General features: G+C 36.4%; 1 protein-coding gene across 6 annotated transcripts in view; it reads left to right on the forward strand.

The window, feature by feature from the left end:
- Positions 1–16,401, forward strand: part of Chd9 (chromodomain helicase DNA binding protein 9) — a 130,657-nt gene that overhangs the window by 86,176 nt on the left and 28,080 nt on the right. For all 6 annotated transcript variants that reach the window (XM_013027939.1, XM_013027941.1, XM_013027938.1 and 3 more), the window contains exons 21-25: positions 3,165–3,364; positions 9,773–9,932; positions 10,653–10,742; positions 15,300–15,403; positions 15,896–16,013. In XM_013027939.1, coding sequence (XP_012883393.1) covers positions 3,165–3,364; positions 9,773–9,932; positions 10,653–10,742; positions 15,300–15,403; positions 15,896–16,013 — 672 coding nt within the window. The remainder of the gene's footprint in view (positions 1–3,164; positions 3,365–9,772; positions 9,933–10,652; positions 10,743–15,299; positions 15,404–15,895; positions 16,014–16,401) is intronic.

Consider the following 16,401-nt stretch of genomic DNA (forward strand, 5'->3'; position numbering starts at 1 on the left):
GGTGTGGTATATAAATTTATAGGAAATCTACAATTTTTTATGATTTCTAGTCTTATTAGAATCATCAAAATGTACCTTTTGGGTTTTTTAAATTATTTTATTAGCATATATGACTAGTGCAAAGGAAGTGGTTTTGTTGTGAGTTTTCCATACATGCATGTAAGATACTTCAATTATTTTTGCCCCCTTTATTAAAATAAAACTTTTTGTATATATTTTTATTGTAAAAATATTGTACAGAGAAGTTACAGTTACATGAGTAATTTAATGAATATATTTCTTAAGGAGCATTGTTGCCTCCTCCTTTGTTTTTCCCCTACCATCCCTTCCCTCCCCATCTTCCCAACTCCTCCTCTCCCCCCTGCAAGTTGTAAAGTTCGTTTTCAACATAGTGTCTTGTACATCTCATTGTTACAGTGGGTCAATCTATGTCCTTATTTCAGCATTTTGTTATTTCCCTTCCACTCCCCAAATTAGAAAAATGTATATACAAGAATCAGGGCACCAGAATCAAATACAGTGAAAACAGGTTATACCAGGGGGGAAGAACATAAAATAGAAACAAAGAAGGTCTGGGATAGTGGCTCAGTGGTAGAGTGCTTGCCTTGCATGCATGAGGCCCTGGGTTCGATTCCTCAGTACCACATAAGCAGAAAAGGCCAGAAGTGGCGCTGTGGCGCAAGTGGTCGAGTGCTAGCCTTGAGCTGAAGAGCTGAGGTATAGTGCCCAGGGCTAGAGTTCAGGCCCCACGACCAGCAGAAAAGAAAAGAAAAAAAAAAAAAACAAAATCACATGGTACATTATAAATACATAATAAACAACAGCAAGAAAGATAAAACCACTTGTTTCTCTATCTTGGGGTTCATTTCGCTTAGCGTCATCTTACAGGGTCATATTTACATAGCTTTTGACCTTTTCTGCTTGTCCTAGACATAGTTGTTACTGCAAATAAGGGAAATCATGGAACCTATGTTTCTTTGGGCCTGGCTTACTTCACTTAATATAATTTTTCCAGGTCTTTCCATTTCCTAACATGGTAGTGTCATCCTTTCTGATGGAGGCATAAAATTCATATAGATATAGATGTATGTATGTATATATATATATATGCACATATATGTATGTATATACATATATATATATATATCTCACATTTTCTTGATCCATTCATCTACTGAGGGGCATCTGGGTTGGTTCCATATCTTAACTATGGTGAATAATGCTACAATAAACATAGTTGTACTGGTAGCTTTAGTATAGCCTTGTTTGTGATCATTCAGGTAAATGCCCAAAAGTAGGATTGCTGGGTCATAGGGGAGCTCTAGATGGAGTCTTCTGAGGAACCTCCATACTACTTTCCAAAGTGGTTGACCAAGTTTACACTCCCACCAACAATGCAGTAGGGTTCCCTTTTGGCCACATCCCCTCCAGCATTTGTTGTTATTAGAGTTATTGGTTATAGCCATTCTAACTGGGGTGAGGTGGAATCTCAATGTTGTCTTGATTTGCATTTCTTTTATGGATAGAGAAGTTGAGCACTTCTTCATGTGTCTATTGGCCATTCTTATTTCCTCTTCAGGGAAGTTTCTTTTTAAGTATTTATTCCACTTACTAATTGGGCAGTTGTTTCTTTGAGGATGTTTTGTTCAGGGATTTAATTTATTGAGTTCTAAGTATTTTTAGATATGAGACCCTTATCCATTGTATGGCTAGTGAAGATCTTCTCCCAATCCATGGACTTTTAATTTATTGAGTTCTAAGTATTTTTAGGTATGAGACCCTTATCCATTGTATGGCTAGTGAAGATCTTCTCCCAATCCATGGGCTTTCTTTTTTTTTTAATTTAATTTTATTTGTGAACATACTGTACAGAGGAGTTACAATTACATGGGCAGGATAATGCGTACATTTCTTACCAAGCATTGCAGCCTCCTCCTTTGTTTACTCTTCACATCCCTTCCAAGCCTCCCCCCTCCTCCCCAATCCATGGGCTTTCTATTGATCTTGCTAGCTATGTCCTTTGCCATGCAGAAGCTCTGCAGTTTCATGCAATCCCATTTATCCAACCTTTCTTTGATTTTTTGTGTTTCTGGGTCTTTATTAAGAAAATTTCGGCCTGTGTCAAGGAGCCCTAAAGTTTGTCTGTTCCCTCCTGTAATGTTTTCAAGGTGTCTGCTTTGACTCCGAGTTCTTTGATCCATTTGGAGTTGATTCTGGTGCAGGGTGATATATAAGAATCTAACTTTAGTTTTCTACAGGTGTTTAACCAATTTTGCTAGCACCATTTACTGAAGAGGCTGTCTTTCTTCCCTTATTGAAAATTAGGTGGCTACGGTCTGTGGGTTCATTCCAGGTCTTCAGTTCTATTCCATTTGATCTTTAGGTCTGTTCTTGTGACAGTGCCAAACTGTTTTGATTACTACAGCTTTGTAGTAGAGTTTGAAATTTGGTATTGATATTCCTCCAGCACGGTTCTTTCTGCTAAGAATTGTTTTTGCTATTTGGGGTTTTTATTGTTTCATACGACTTTTAGGGTTTTTTCTATTTCATAAAATGAATTTTTTTGGGGGGGGCTCCAGTCTTGGGGCCTGAACTCTGAGCCTGGGTGCCATCCCTCAGCTCGTCAGCTCAAGGCTAGCGCTTTACCACTTGAGCCACAGCATCACTTCCAGCTTTTTCTTTTTGCCTATGTAGTGCTAAGGAATAGAACCCAGGGCCTCATGCATACAAGGCAAGTGCTCTACCACTGAGCCACCTTCCCAGTCCAAAATGAAATTTTTTTGTTCTTTTTTTTGTTGTTACTGGAACCTTGAACTGTACACTTTGCATAGGTAGGCAAGTGCTTTACCATTTGAAAGCCTTTACTAAATCTACTTTAAAGTATTCTATTATTTCTATGTTTAACAGACATTTAATAACAGAATGGCAAACTTTTTAGTTTTTAAATCGTGTATCACTAAAATTAATTATTTGCTTCTCAAATTTTGGTATTTTCTAGTACAAAGTACATAAAGTAAAATATACTCGAAAGTCTTTACAGATATTTGGGAAAATATTAGCAAATAGAATTTTTTTTTAGTTTTTCATATTTTTTGCCCATGAGTTACTTTTTTTTTTGTCCCAAACATACCTAAAATTAATGTGAATATACTTTCCTTAAACAGATGGGGCCGATGGAGAGAGATTCTTTCTCATGGACGTTTTAAAAGGCAGCTAAATGAGCATGATGTAGAAATAATTTGCCGCGCTCTTTTAGCATATTGTCTCATTCATTACCGAGGAGATGAAAAAATTAAAGGTTTCATCTGGGATCTCATTACACCAACTGAAGATGGACAGACACGTGAGCTACAAAATCATCTAGGTAAGAGCATGCTTTTGTTTTCTTTTAATAAACTTTTTTTATTATGTAGGCTACATTACTCTTCTGTAAACTGTTGTAGCACTTCAGCTGGTGTTAAACATAGTCCTCTCTATCCTCAAAATTTCAGCTCTATAAAACACTAGTGTAAGCTAGGCACTGGTGGTTCATGTCTATAATCCTAGCTACTCAGGAGGCTGAGATCTGAGACTCATGGTTCAAAGCCAGCTTATTCAGGAAATCCATGAGGCTCTTAGCTCCAGTTAACCACCAGCAAACCAGAAATGGTGCTGTGGAACAAAATCATAGAGCACTAGCCTTCAACTGAAGAGCTTATGGCCCAAGCCCTGAATTCAAGCCCCATGACCGACGTGTCAAGGGGGAAAAAAAAGAAAAAAAAAATATATATATATATATATACATACACATACATACATACAACACACACACACACACACACTACTGTTGTGTTTGGTGCATTAGGTTTTATGTGTCATTTTTTCAAATTGTTCTTTTTATCGTATACCTTCAAGGTCTTTTCGCATATGTTAAAATAGCTTGATGTCATTCTTTTGCTTGTGCTTATTATTCCATAGCGCAATTCAGTTAGCATCTTCTTTAATGATGTGTTTAAGTTTCTAATTTTATACAATTAAAAATAAGATTCAAGCCAGGTGCTGGTGGCTCATGCCTGAAATCCTAGCTACTCAGGAGGCTAAGCTCTGAGGGCAGGCAAGTCCATAAGACCCTTATATTCAACTAATCACAGAAAGCAAGAAGTAGAGCTGTGTCTCACATGGTAGAGTGCTAGCCTTATGCAAAAATGCTCTGGGACCTAGGCCTGGAGTTCAAGCCCCAGAACCAGCACACACATGCACGCACGTATGCATGCACACACACACACACACACACACACACACACATTTTTTGTATGATTGAGTAAAGAACTTTGCATATTCCTTCTTGTCCATTGAATAAATCTTTCATAATGTATGTTTCAAAAGGTAGATGAGCTCCAGTGCTTCACATCTATATTCCTAGATATTTGGGAGGCTGGAATTGAGACCATCAAGGTTTTAGACCAGCTTTAGGCAGAATAGTTGTGATACATACTTGTCATTCAACCAAGGTGGAAACCTTAAACAATATCTTGATTCAGGCATGTGCCTGGACAGGAAATCATCCCTATTTCTAAATAAATGCTTGAAAGCATGGCTCAGCAGTAGACCATCTGCCTAGCAATCTTGAGGCCCTGAATTCAAACCCCATTAACTCACTGTTCATCCAAAAATCGAATTATTGAAGTGTAAGTGCACATTTTTAGTACCTTAATGTAGCTGGTAAATCAGTATTATCTCCTGGAACATTCCTAGAAAGGCCTCATCCTTACTGAGTCAGAATTTGCCTTTTAACATGTTCCTCAAATATTATAAAATATTAGACTTTGAGGAACATCAGTATACATCTTAACTTTTTCTAATATCCTCAGTTTGCTGTCCTAAGTAACTATACCATTTTCAATTCTGTCCTGCAATTTTTATCTATAGCTTTGTTAACAGATTTTTATAATTATATTGTAGTATACTTTAATTTACTATACAAACTATTGCTATGCCATTAAATTTGTTGCCATTTTGTTAAATAAAGGAAATTCAGAGAGTAACTGTTAGGTATGTCTTGCACAATCACTGGGAAAAAAACAAATCAGAAGAGTTTCCCATGTTCATAAACTTTATATTCTAGACAGGTAGACAGAATGTAAAAAATAATTACACACACACACACGGACTAGGAAGGTGGCTCAGTGGTAGAGTGCTTGCCTTACATACTTGAGGCCCTGGGTTCAATTCCTTAGCACCACATAAGCAAAATAATAATAATTATTATTATTACACATTAAACCAAATGCTGTGAAGTGATAATAAGTATATGCTATATACTGAGATGAAGCACAACAGAAAGCATATATCTTAGATGAATGGTCAGTGGTAGTGTCTCAATAGTGTCTTAATCGGAGACAAATTAACATAGCAAACTGGCTTTTGTGTAAAGAAAAAAGAATTAGCACAAACACGATTTCACTCTGTTAAATCTCCATTTATAGAAGAGAAAATGAAGACATTAAGCTTGATAACTCATAGAAAAAATAAGGATATGGCTTCAAAAATTAAATTGTGTGAATAGGATGTCTATAAACCAGTGGAGATTATCTAATACCTTAATCCTACAACCAGCACAGTGTGTCTCAACTTTTACCATGATACTGGCTTCTGGTGAGCAGAGGCAACAGTGTAGATAGTCTCTCATAATAAAGATCTGTCCAGCCCAAAACATTTAATAATACCAAAAATGTAACCCTGCTGTAACATTGAAGAGTTTAGAGTCATCACCAACTACACTTTTTTTTTTTCCAGTCATAGGGCCAGAACTTGGGGCCTGGGTGTTGTCCCTGAGCTCTTCAGCTCAAGGCTAGCACTCTACCAATTGAGCCACAGCGCCACTTCTGGCTTTTTCTGCTTGTGTGGTGCTGAGGAATCGAACCCAGGGCCTCATTCATGCAAGGCAAGCCCTCTACCACTGAGCCACCTTCCCAGCCCCCCAACTACACTTTTGAGGCTTTACTTAGATCCTGATTGAAACAAACAGCCTGGGGGAAGATTTTCATTGTTGTCATTAGAAAACTGTGCATTTAAATACTGATTGCATTTTAAAGGGTTTTTAGATAGTAAAAACTAAAATAGAAACTAAAAATAACTAGTAGGAAATTTCTAATGTCTTCCATTTATTTCATAACATAATAGGAAATTGAGAAAAAAGTATAGATGAAACAAAGTTTGATGTTGGTAGATAATTTTGAATATGGGATTGATAATTTTGTATCAGAGAGTTATATTCATACTTTTTCATCTACTTTTATATATGCTTATTTTATTTTTTATTTTTGTGCCTGTCTTGGTGTTTGAACTAAGAGCCTGGGCACCATCCTTAGCTCAAGGCTGGTACTCTACCAGTTGAGCCATAGCTCCACTTGCTTTTTGGTGGTTAATTGGAAATAAAAAGAGTCTCCACTTTCCTGCCCAGGCTGGCTTTCAGCCTCGATCCTAACTAGGGTTACAGGCATGAGAATCACCAGTGCCCAGCTCTATATCCTATAATTTCAAAATAAATCCTCAAAAACAAGAAGACTGAGGATGAAAATAACAGAATTACAGAAGCTGAAAACTAACAGGTTTGTTCTGAGAGAGTGCTGAATCTTGGTTCAGCTATGGAAAAGGCAAAGAAAAAGAAAAACCAACACTAATTTGCTTCACAGATTTCTCAAAAGCCTCAAGAAGTCTTGCCTCTATAAGTGAAAAGTTAGGGTCTGCAATTAAAAGCTGTTTAAAAGGGGTTACGTCCCTAAATACCTCTTCAGCTCTTCACAGGAAAGATGTCTAAAGTGTATTCTCTGGAGAAAGACTAAAATAGAAGATTTAATTGTACGATTGGTGTTTGATGTAGACCTACTACAGGATGTTAAACAAATGTGTAGTCAATTTATTTAAAAAGAAGAAAACTAAGGAATCTTATCTGGTAAGTCTGACCTACTGAAAACCTAAAAATAATAGGGAAAAAAATGCTAGCCAGTTATTCTTGAGTGATGCCACAGTCACAGGCCCTGTCTTTTACAGGCTACCCATTTAGCTTTGTTATTATTTTAAAACATGACCAAAGATTTTAAGACATCTGGGAAAAATAACATGAAATACAGGGTAAAGATAAACTCTTAAAATGAGCTTGATAATTGAAAGACCTTTAAATAGTTTCTTAAAGATAATTCAAGCTGGATGCTGGTGGCTTATGCCTATAATCTAGCTATTCAGAAGGTTTTAGAGATCTGAGAATAAAGGTTCAAAGCCAGCCCAGTCAGGAAAGCCTATGAGATTCTTACCTCCAATTTATCACCAAAACACTAGACGTAGAGCTGTGACTCAAGTGGTAGAATGCTAATCTTAAGTATAAAAGCACCCAGGTTCTATTCAATTCCCTGGACCAGCAAACCCCTTCCCCCCCCCCAAAAAAAAAGATAATTAAAAGACAGAACAAGTAAAATAAAATGAACAATATTACAATGAAACAATGTTACCATGGGCAAAATAATACTTTGAATTTGCTTTGATATCTGTAAAGTCATTATACTGTGACTTTGAAAGAGTAAGAGTCTATAAAAAGAAAGCTCAAACCTACACATGATAATTGTAGCAGAACTAAGAAATAAAAGGATTAAATGATGAATTTGAGAAAATTGTTTGAAATATAAAATAGAAATTTTATTAGGAAAATTAAGTTTGTATATTTTAAAATGTGTATTATGTAGTTTCTAAGTTAGTAAGAGTGGAGATAAGTTAAATACAGAACAATTTATATCATTGTAAAAATACAGAGAGGATGATTGGGGGAAATTTTGATGAGAATAAGTGTATGTAAGCACATTATAGCTTTATCTGTTAAAAAAAATTATGGACCAATCACAAATGCTCTCGGACAGTGGCCAAGCCCTAACTTCAAGCCCTGGGACGAGAGCCAAAAAATAAAAATTATAAGAGAAAAATCAATAGTTTGATACTTTAACAAGATGGTAGGAGACACTAAAGAAGATTCAGTAACAATTACACATCAATAAAATCTAATATTACAAATACCAATGTTTTAGTAATATTAACATTGTACCACAAAGTCAGCTTTAGAATGGAAAGAATTAGTTGGCATAAAAGGGACATTACCTAATAATTGAAATGAAAATGCATAACATAGATTTACATGTGTCTAACTGAACAGTCTTAAAATATAAAAGCAAAATTTATGAAAAGATAACACAATATAAACCTTCCAAAGTTATTAGGAGAAATAATCCATTTATTGGTTCTATTTATCAATTTCACATGCTATAATATGGTAAGGAAAACAAAGTAAAAATTGGAAGCGGTAGTCAAAACAACATTAGTAATTGTAAAGAATGACTAATGAGGGGCTAGGAAGGTGGCTCAGTGGTAGAGCGCTTGCCTTGCATGCATGAGGCCCTGGGTTCAATTCCTCAGCACCACATAAGCACAAAGAAAAAAGCCAGAAGTGGCGCTGTGGCTCAAGTGGTATAGCCTTGAGCTCTTCATCTCTTCAAGTGCCCAGGCCCAGAGTTCAGGCCCCACGACCAGACCCAAAAAAAAACAAAAATAAAAAAAGAATGACTAATGAAACAATTGAAACACCATGAAGATAAGTAAATAACAGCCATGTGGTAAAGTAACACCAAGAAAATGGGATGAACTAAAACCTCAGGTCAGCTATGAACAAATCCAATAAGTATTAAGACCAATAAATAAATTATAGGATTACATGTGTAATGTAAAAATCTGAAAATAATGTAGAAAGTCATGTATTGAATGAAAACCAAATTTCTTAGTGCAGATCTGTCTGATGGAATGAGTAAATTACATTGAGAGACTTATACAGGGACTTCAGTGATATGTAACTTTTTCCTTCACAGAAAAACTGAAGAAAGATGGGATATATAACTAGGATAGCCAGGAAAGTTTAAAAAAAAAATTAGTATGTGTGTGTGTGTGTGTGTGCGCGCGCGCCTGTCCTGTGGTTTGCACTTAGAGGCTGAGTGCTGTCCTTGAGCTTTTCTTTCTATTCTAGTGATCTATACTTGATCTACAGCTCTGTTTTTGGCTTTTTGGTGGTTACTTGAAGATAGGAGTCTCATAGTCTTTCTTCCCCAGGCTGGCTCTGAGCAAGAATCCTCAGATCTCAGCCTCTTAAGTAGCTAGGATTACTGATGTGAGCAGCTGGCACCCAGCTAAATGTCAAAGAAATGAAATTACTTTAGTTGACATGATCTGTATCTTTCAATAACAAGGGGAAGCTGAGTGCCAGTGGCTTATACTTGTAATCCTAGCTACTCAGGAGACTGAGATCTAAAGTTGCTGTTCAAAGCCAGCCCAGGCAGGAAAGTCCTTGAGACTCTTATCTCTAATAAACCACTCAGAAAACCAGAAGTGGTGCTGTGGCTCAAGTGGTAGAGCACTAGCCTTGATCTGAAGAGCTGAGGGACAGTGCCCAGAGTTCAAACCCTACGGTTGACAAAAATAATAATAATAACAACAACAAGGACAGCAAAAGTAAAATGGGGAAACGTTTGATAAGACTACAAACAAAATCACAATGATTACTCTTATTTGAGACACAGAACTGTTAGGTATTTGTAGAATTTTTGCAATATTTATCATTACCATTACTATTTTAAAGATATCTCTATAATTTGCACATACTCGAAGAAGTCTCCATAGATTTCTTGGATTATAAAAAGCTTTCAAATTTCGGCTCTTTATACAAATACTCCTCTTTTACATGCACTTCTCATTTTAACAGGCCTGTCAGCTCCTGTGCCCAGGGGTCGGAAAGGGAAGAAAGTAAAAACTCAAACAAGCTCATTTGACATACAAAAAGCAGACTGGCTTCGAAAATACAATCCTGAGCAACTACTTCAAGATGAAGGCTACAAAAAACATATTAAACACCACTGTAATAAGTAGGTAGTAGAGTATTTTTAACACAGTTGTTTTAAGATTCACCTTTCTGAGTTTATTAATCTTCATGTGAGATATAAGACTAATACCAATCTTATTTTTATAGCATATTTCTCAGCAATCCTGCTTCCCTATTATCGTTTTCACCAACAAACACTGGCCTCCATATCAGCTCATTTTATCATCCTTGGTTATTAACTAATGATGATGGTGAAGATTGAGAAAAAGATTGTGTAAAAATGTTATACCTGTCATCTTAGACATGCAAGAGGTATAGGTAGGATCAAAGTTTGAGGCCAGTCCATGCAAAAGTGAGAGCCTTTGGGAGAAATAACTAAAAGAAAAAAATGTGGGAGTCATGGCTCAAATAATACAGCACCTACCTTGCATGTTTAAGAGCCTGAGTTCATATTCCATTACTGCCCTCCCCTGAAAAATCATCTGTACAGATATTTCTACGTAATTTTCACCCCATGTTTATTTTTTCTAAGGGATGATATACTTATTCTTGTTTTGCCAGTCCTGGGGATTGAACTCAGGGCCTAGGCACTGTCCCTGGCTTCTTTTGCTCATATTTAGCAGTCTATCACTTGAGCCACAGTGCCACTTCTGGCCTTTTCTGTTTATGTGGTACTGAAGAATTGAACTCAGGGCTTCATGCATGCGAGGCAAGCACTCTTCCTATAAGCCACATTCCCAGCTCCTTTATTCTTGTCTTTCAGGGTTTTGCTTCGTGTGAGGATGCTATATTATCTAAAGCAAGAAGTTATTGGAAGTGAGTGTCAGAAAGTATTTGATGGAGTTGATGCAAGGTAAATCATGTTTATATTTTCCAATAACATGATAAGGCAACAACTATATGATCAGAAAAAAAAAATTTTTAGTAAATAGCTCTTTAATTCAGTGAAATTGACAAGAAAGAAAATTTCCCAATTATAGAGAATTTACCCTGGCCAGTTAATTGCCTTCTTCTATTGTACTTGTCTTTGGCTTTATCACTGAAAGTCATGATAATAACTACAATGGTGCCATATAATTGAGGGATGTATATCCTTAATATCATTAAAGCGGGCACAAATGCAGTAACTGAACCACTTTCCTCCCATTCTCCATTACCTTTATCTTTTTGTTTTTTGTTTTTTTTTGAGTGGTGGTGCTAGTAATCTAACCCAGGGCAAGAATTCTACTATTGATTTATATCTCCATGTCCAGAAACAGTTTACAGTACTGATTAAGCACTGGGCTCTGTGAAACAGTAGAGTTTGAAAGAGAAACACAATTATACTTAGGGAGTTTATAGTAACAATGAATAGGAAATAGGCAAACAGAACTACACTCCGCTGTATGCCAGGGGTACCAGGCCAAAGCCATGAGGAACTTTCTGTTTCCAGGTTAATCTTCTGTCATGTTCTTACGCAAGTAGTTTGTATCAGATTTATCCTCTTTTCTCTGTAGCTTCTAGGTTATTTTTTGTTGTTGTTGTTTTTGTACCAGTCCTGGTGCTTGATCTCTGTCTTTGAGCTTTTTTTTTTTTTATTCAAGGCTAGTAGTTTAGCAGTTGAGTCAGAGCTCCTCTTCTGGATATGGTTTTTCCTGGCTGGTCTGGCCTAGCCTGGCCTTGAACTTCAGTCCTCAAATCTCAGCCTCCTAGGTAGGCCTGAGTCATGATTGCCCAGCTGTAACATCCATTTTAAACCTCTTATTTTTTTGGGGGGGAGTCCGGTCGTGGGGCCTGAACTCTGGGCCTGGGTGCTGTCCCTCAGCTCTTCAGCTCAAGGCTAGCGCTCTACCACTTGAGCCACAGCACCACTTCTGGCTTTTTTCTTTTTGCTTATGTGGTGCTGAGGAATCGAACCCAGGGCCTCGAGCATGCAAGGCAAGTGCTCTACCACTGAGCCACCTTCCCAGCCCCTAAACCTCTTATTTGTGCATGACTTAACGTAGTACTCAACACTTTATTCTCAGAATGTGATATTCCTTCTCTTTTTGCAGAGAAAATCTAATGAAACTATCAAAAAGAAATTATCTTGCTGGGCACCAGTGGCTCACACCTGTAATCCTAGCTACTCAGGAGGCTGATAGCTGAGGATTATGGAAAGGAAAGTCCATGAAATACTTATCTCCAGCTATCCACCTCCCCTCCCCACTCACTCCAAAAAAATGCTGGAAGTAGAGCTGTGGCTCAAGTGGTAGAGTGGTAGCCTTGAATTCAAAAGCTCAGGGAGAGCGCTGAGGCCCCAGAGTTCAAATTCCAGGGCTGGGACATGTGCACCTGTGCACACAAAAATTCTTTCAGCTTTCTACCTTGAAATCTAAAACTTAAATTCTTATGTTGATTCTTTTTGTCCCGTCCTATTACGGTGATCCCATAGGATCCCATCATCTTTATCTTTTGGCTTTTTCCACCATCATATTCCTTCTTTTCATTGCAGCCATAGTCTGTTATAGTCATTCATCTTGCCATCACTAGCCACAGCACTGCTTCTTAAATAGGAAGGAATTCACTTCTTCAAACATAACGTGTGTACTTCTTATAATTCTGTAACTTTGTCATTGTGTTCTCTTACCATTAGCCATTATCATCTTCATGTCCAATTTCTCTTAATATTGAATCTACAGTCTGTGTTCCAAGACTCTATTCACAGACTGAATTCCTTATTCCCTTTTGAATCCCTTTGTCCCAGTTGAATATATACTGATTGATTCTTTATAAACAGGAGCTGCCTACCTCAGATAGTCACAGTTCTGGGTTAGAGTGACACCTGATGGTTGGCATGGGGAACTACCAACCCATTTTTTCCACTTTAATTTCCTATACTAGTATTTTTTCTTATTTCCATTACCATCTAGTCCTAAAATTTTGTTTAGAACCAGTTGGGAACTCTGTCAAACATCAATATCCAGAGTAGGGACATTGCTCAAATGGTACCTTTACCATGCTTTGCAAGCCTGAAATTCAAGTTAGTAATTATACACACATACCCCACCTATGTATCTAGAGAGGTTGAATATTCTCAAAATATTATTACATACATTGAACTATCACATTATCTGTCATACAGTTAATACACATAAGGAAAAGCAATCTCCTTTAGTACCACTGTTTTCCAGTTTTTGCCACATTACAGGAAAATCATTTTTTTCTTTTTCTATACTAAGCTAAAACAAATTTTATTTGCAACTTTGTTTCAAAATAAAGTTTTGTATAATTGAGTATTCACTTAAAGTCTCACAAATTCCTTGAAGAGTGTAGCGAAGGTGCCAGGCACTATTGGCTCATGCCTATAATCCTAGCTTTCAGGAGCCTGAGGGTCAGAGTTCGAAGCCAATCTGGGAAGAAAGTCTATGAGACTGTTATTTCAATTTAACCCCAGAAAACCAAAAGTGGAGCTGTGGTGCAAAATCATAGCGTGATAGCCTTAAGTGAAAAAGCTCAGGGACAATGCCCAGACCCTGATGCAGCCCCACACCTGACCAAAAAAAGAAAAAAGAAAGTGCTATAGGTCAGTGTGGTAATTTACACCTGCAATTAATTAATACTATTCATTTACTAGTCATTGTCAAATATTAGTTAGTTATGTATTAGGTTAAAGTAAAAGTGTTTTAAATCATTGTGGTTATGAAATAAACCTTTTAGTTCAAAATCTTTAGCCATAAAGGTAGTGCAGATAAAATAACATTGAGAGTCCATCTCACCTCAGTCAGAATGGCTGCCATCAAGAAAACCAAAAACAACAAATACTGGCAAGTATGTGAGAGTGCAAGGAGACACAGAGCCTCCCTTGTATGCTGCTGGTGGGAACATAAGTTAGTGTACAGCCACCATGAAAATCACTATGGAGATACCTTAAAAAAAACAACCAAAAAGCTGAAAATGGAACTATCACAAGATACAGCTATTCCATTCATGGGCATACATCTGAAAGAGTGTTAAATCAGCATGTATTTGAAATACCTTACACTCATGTTTGTAGCAGCACTATTCACAATAATCAAGTTACTCATTGAGTCTAACTATAACGTAAACTGATGAACTGATAAAGAAAATGTGGTAGATATATACAACTATTACAGTCATAAACAAGACATTGTGTTGTTCACAGTAAAATAAATGGAGTTGGGGATTATTGTATTAATAAAATTGCCAGACAAAATCACATTGTACATGTAGACATTTTAAAAAATTGGCATGGATGTCAAAAGGGATTGTTGGGGCAAGGGGGTTAAATATTTGTAGAAGGAGCTAGATGAAAGTAGAGAGTGGATGTAGCATGAATATGTTCAAAGTACATTACATACATGTGTGAAAATAGGACAATAAAACATTGAAACTATGTGAAAATGAGGCAAGATAGGAATGTGATCAAAGAAGTAAACATAAACTATATTATATGCATATGTAGAAAAACAGTGATCCATTTATACAATTAAGATGTTCATATAAATGAATTAAAAGTAAAAGTAATGGGGCTGGGAAGGTGGCTCAGTGGTAGAGTGCTTGCCTTGCATGCATGAGGCCCTGGGTTCGATTCCTCAGCACCACATAAGCTGAAAAAGCTGGAAATGGCATTGTGTCTCAAGTGGTAGAGCGCTAGCCTTGAGCTGAAGAGCTGAGGGATGGCACCAGGCCCAGAGTTCAAGCTCCACAACCAACCAAAAAAAAAAAAAAGTAAAAGTAAGTAAAATGAGCTGGGAATCAGTGGCTGACACCTGTAATGCTAGCTACTCAAGAGGCTACAAGTGGAGGATCTCCATTCCATTCAGAATAGCCTAAGAGACTCCATCTCTTACTCATGAAAGCAATCAAATTGCCAAAACATGATGGATTTATTATTATTACAGTTTTTAATACTCTTATCATTTGTAACATGTTATTTGGTACATAAATTACAAGTAGCACTTCATGGTTTAATCAAATTATAAATTAAAACCTTTCAGTGTTATTAGCAAAAGTAATCTAGTAGAAATATAACTTGTTTTGGGATATAAAGCAATTTATTTACCTTTTTAGAGTCTCAGTCTTCTAATCTAGAAAACAAAATATTTCAACCACATAGTTTTGTCATGTTTGCTGACATAACTTTACAATAAAACCCTTTGCCTATAAATTATTTGCAGGAGATATATGATTTCTTATATATTAAAATTGTTGGAACTTAATTATATTAAAATTGTTGAACTCATTTCCTCTATTGAGCTAACAGTAGTACTTATGGGTTTTTTGTTGTTTTACTGTTTCATTATTTCACAATTTTAATTGATAGTATCTCTGGGAAATGGGAAAAATCAATGAATTAAAATCCTAATTTCTTTATTAAAAAATACCTGCTTCTAATTCATAATGTCATATATTATGATGTTTTTTAAAGTGACATTGATGTTTGGGTACCAGAACCAGATCATTCAGAAGTTCCTGCTGATTGGTGGGACTTTGATGCTGACAAGTCACTCCTTATCGGAGTATTTAAACACGGTAAGTAAGAAGTAAGTTAGACTGGATCCCTGTTTATGTGGAGTGTAATTCAGTTTCTCCTCTGTTCATTTACTTATACTTAAAGTCTTATTGCAGTAATACCTTGTTATATACATAGTATTAAAAGTATAAAATATCAGAGTCTGTTATTCATTACATTTCCTGATGAGAGGGTGTTCTGTGTTGCCTGCTTCTCTCCTGTGGTATAAGTCTCATATAATTTCTTCTTAGGAAATTCATATATATATGAAATATATTCATGTGTATATGACTTACTTATTCTTTCTTCCTATCAGACACATTTTATCTAAGGTTTTATAAATATTACCAGGTCAGGTAATGTTTCTGATAATTTCTAAAAAAACACAGCTAACCTATAAAATTTAAATATGTGGTTCCTTTAGACCAAGAATATCATACATATAAGGAATGCTTAATTTACACACCTTTCTTCTTTTATCCTTTTGCTCCTGTAATTGGTGATCCTTTCAGGTTATGAAAAATATAACACTATTCGAGCAGACCCAGCATTATGCTTCTTGGAAAGAGTGGGAAAACCTGATGACAAAGCAGTGGCTGCAGAACAGAGAGCAAATGATTATATGGATGGGTATGTACCTGTCAATTACAAGTACTTCCTGCATCTTTGCTATTCAGCATGGGAATAGTCTTTGTAAGTGACAGTTACCTTCAAATGGTATAGAAATAAGAGAAACCTAGTTTACATTATAGAAGATCTGATTAGACACTAAGAAGTTAGTGTTTATATATTGAGGTTTGAACCTTGGCCATATGCATGCTAGTCATGTGATCTGCCCCTAAACACCACTTCCTCAACCTGTTCTTCCTTCCTTCCTTCCTTCCCTTTTTAGTTCTTTCTTCCTTTCTTTCTTCCTTTCTTCCTTTCTTTCTTTCTTTCTTTCTTTCTTTCTTTCTTTCTTTCTTTCTTTCTTTCTTTCTTTCTTTCTTTCTTTCTTTCTTTCTTTCTTTCTTTCTTT

Source organism: Dipodomys ordii, unplaced genomic scaffold, assembly GCF_000151885.1.
Source record: "Dipodomys ordii isolate 6190 unplaced genomic scaffold, Dord_2.0 Scaffold106, whole genome shotgun sequence".
In the NCBI taxonomy this organism is placed as follows: Eukaryota; Metazoa; Chordata; class Mammalia; order Rodentia; family Heteromyidae; genus Dipodomys; species Dipodomys ordii.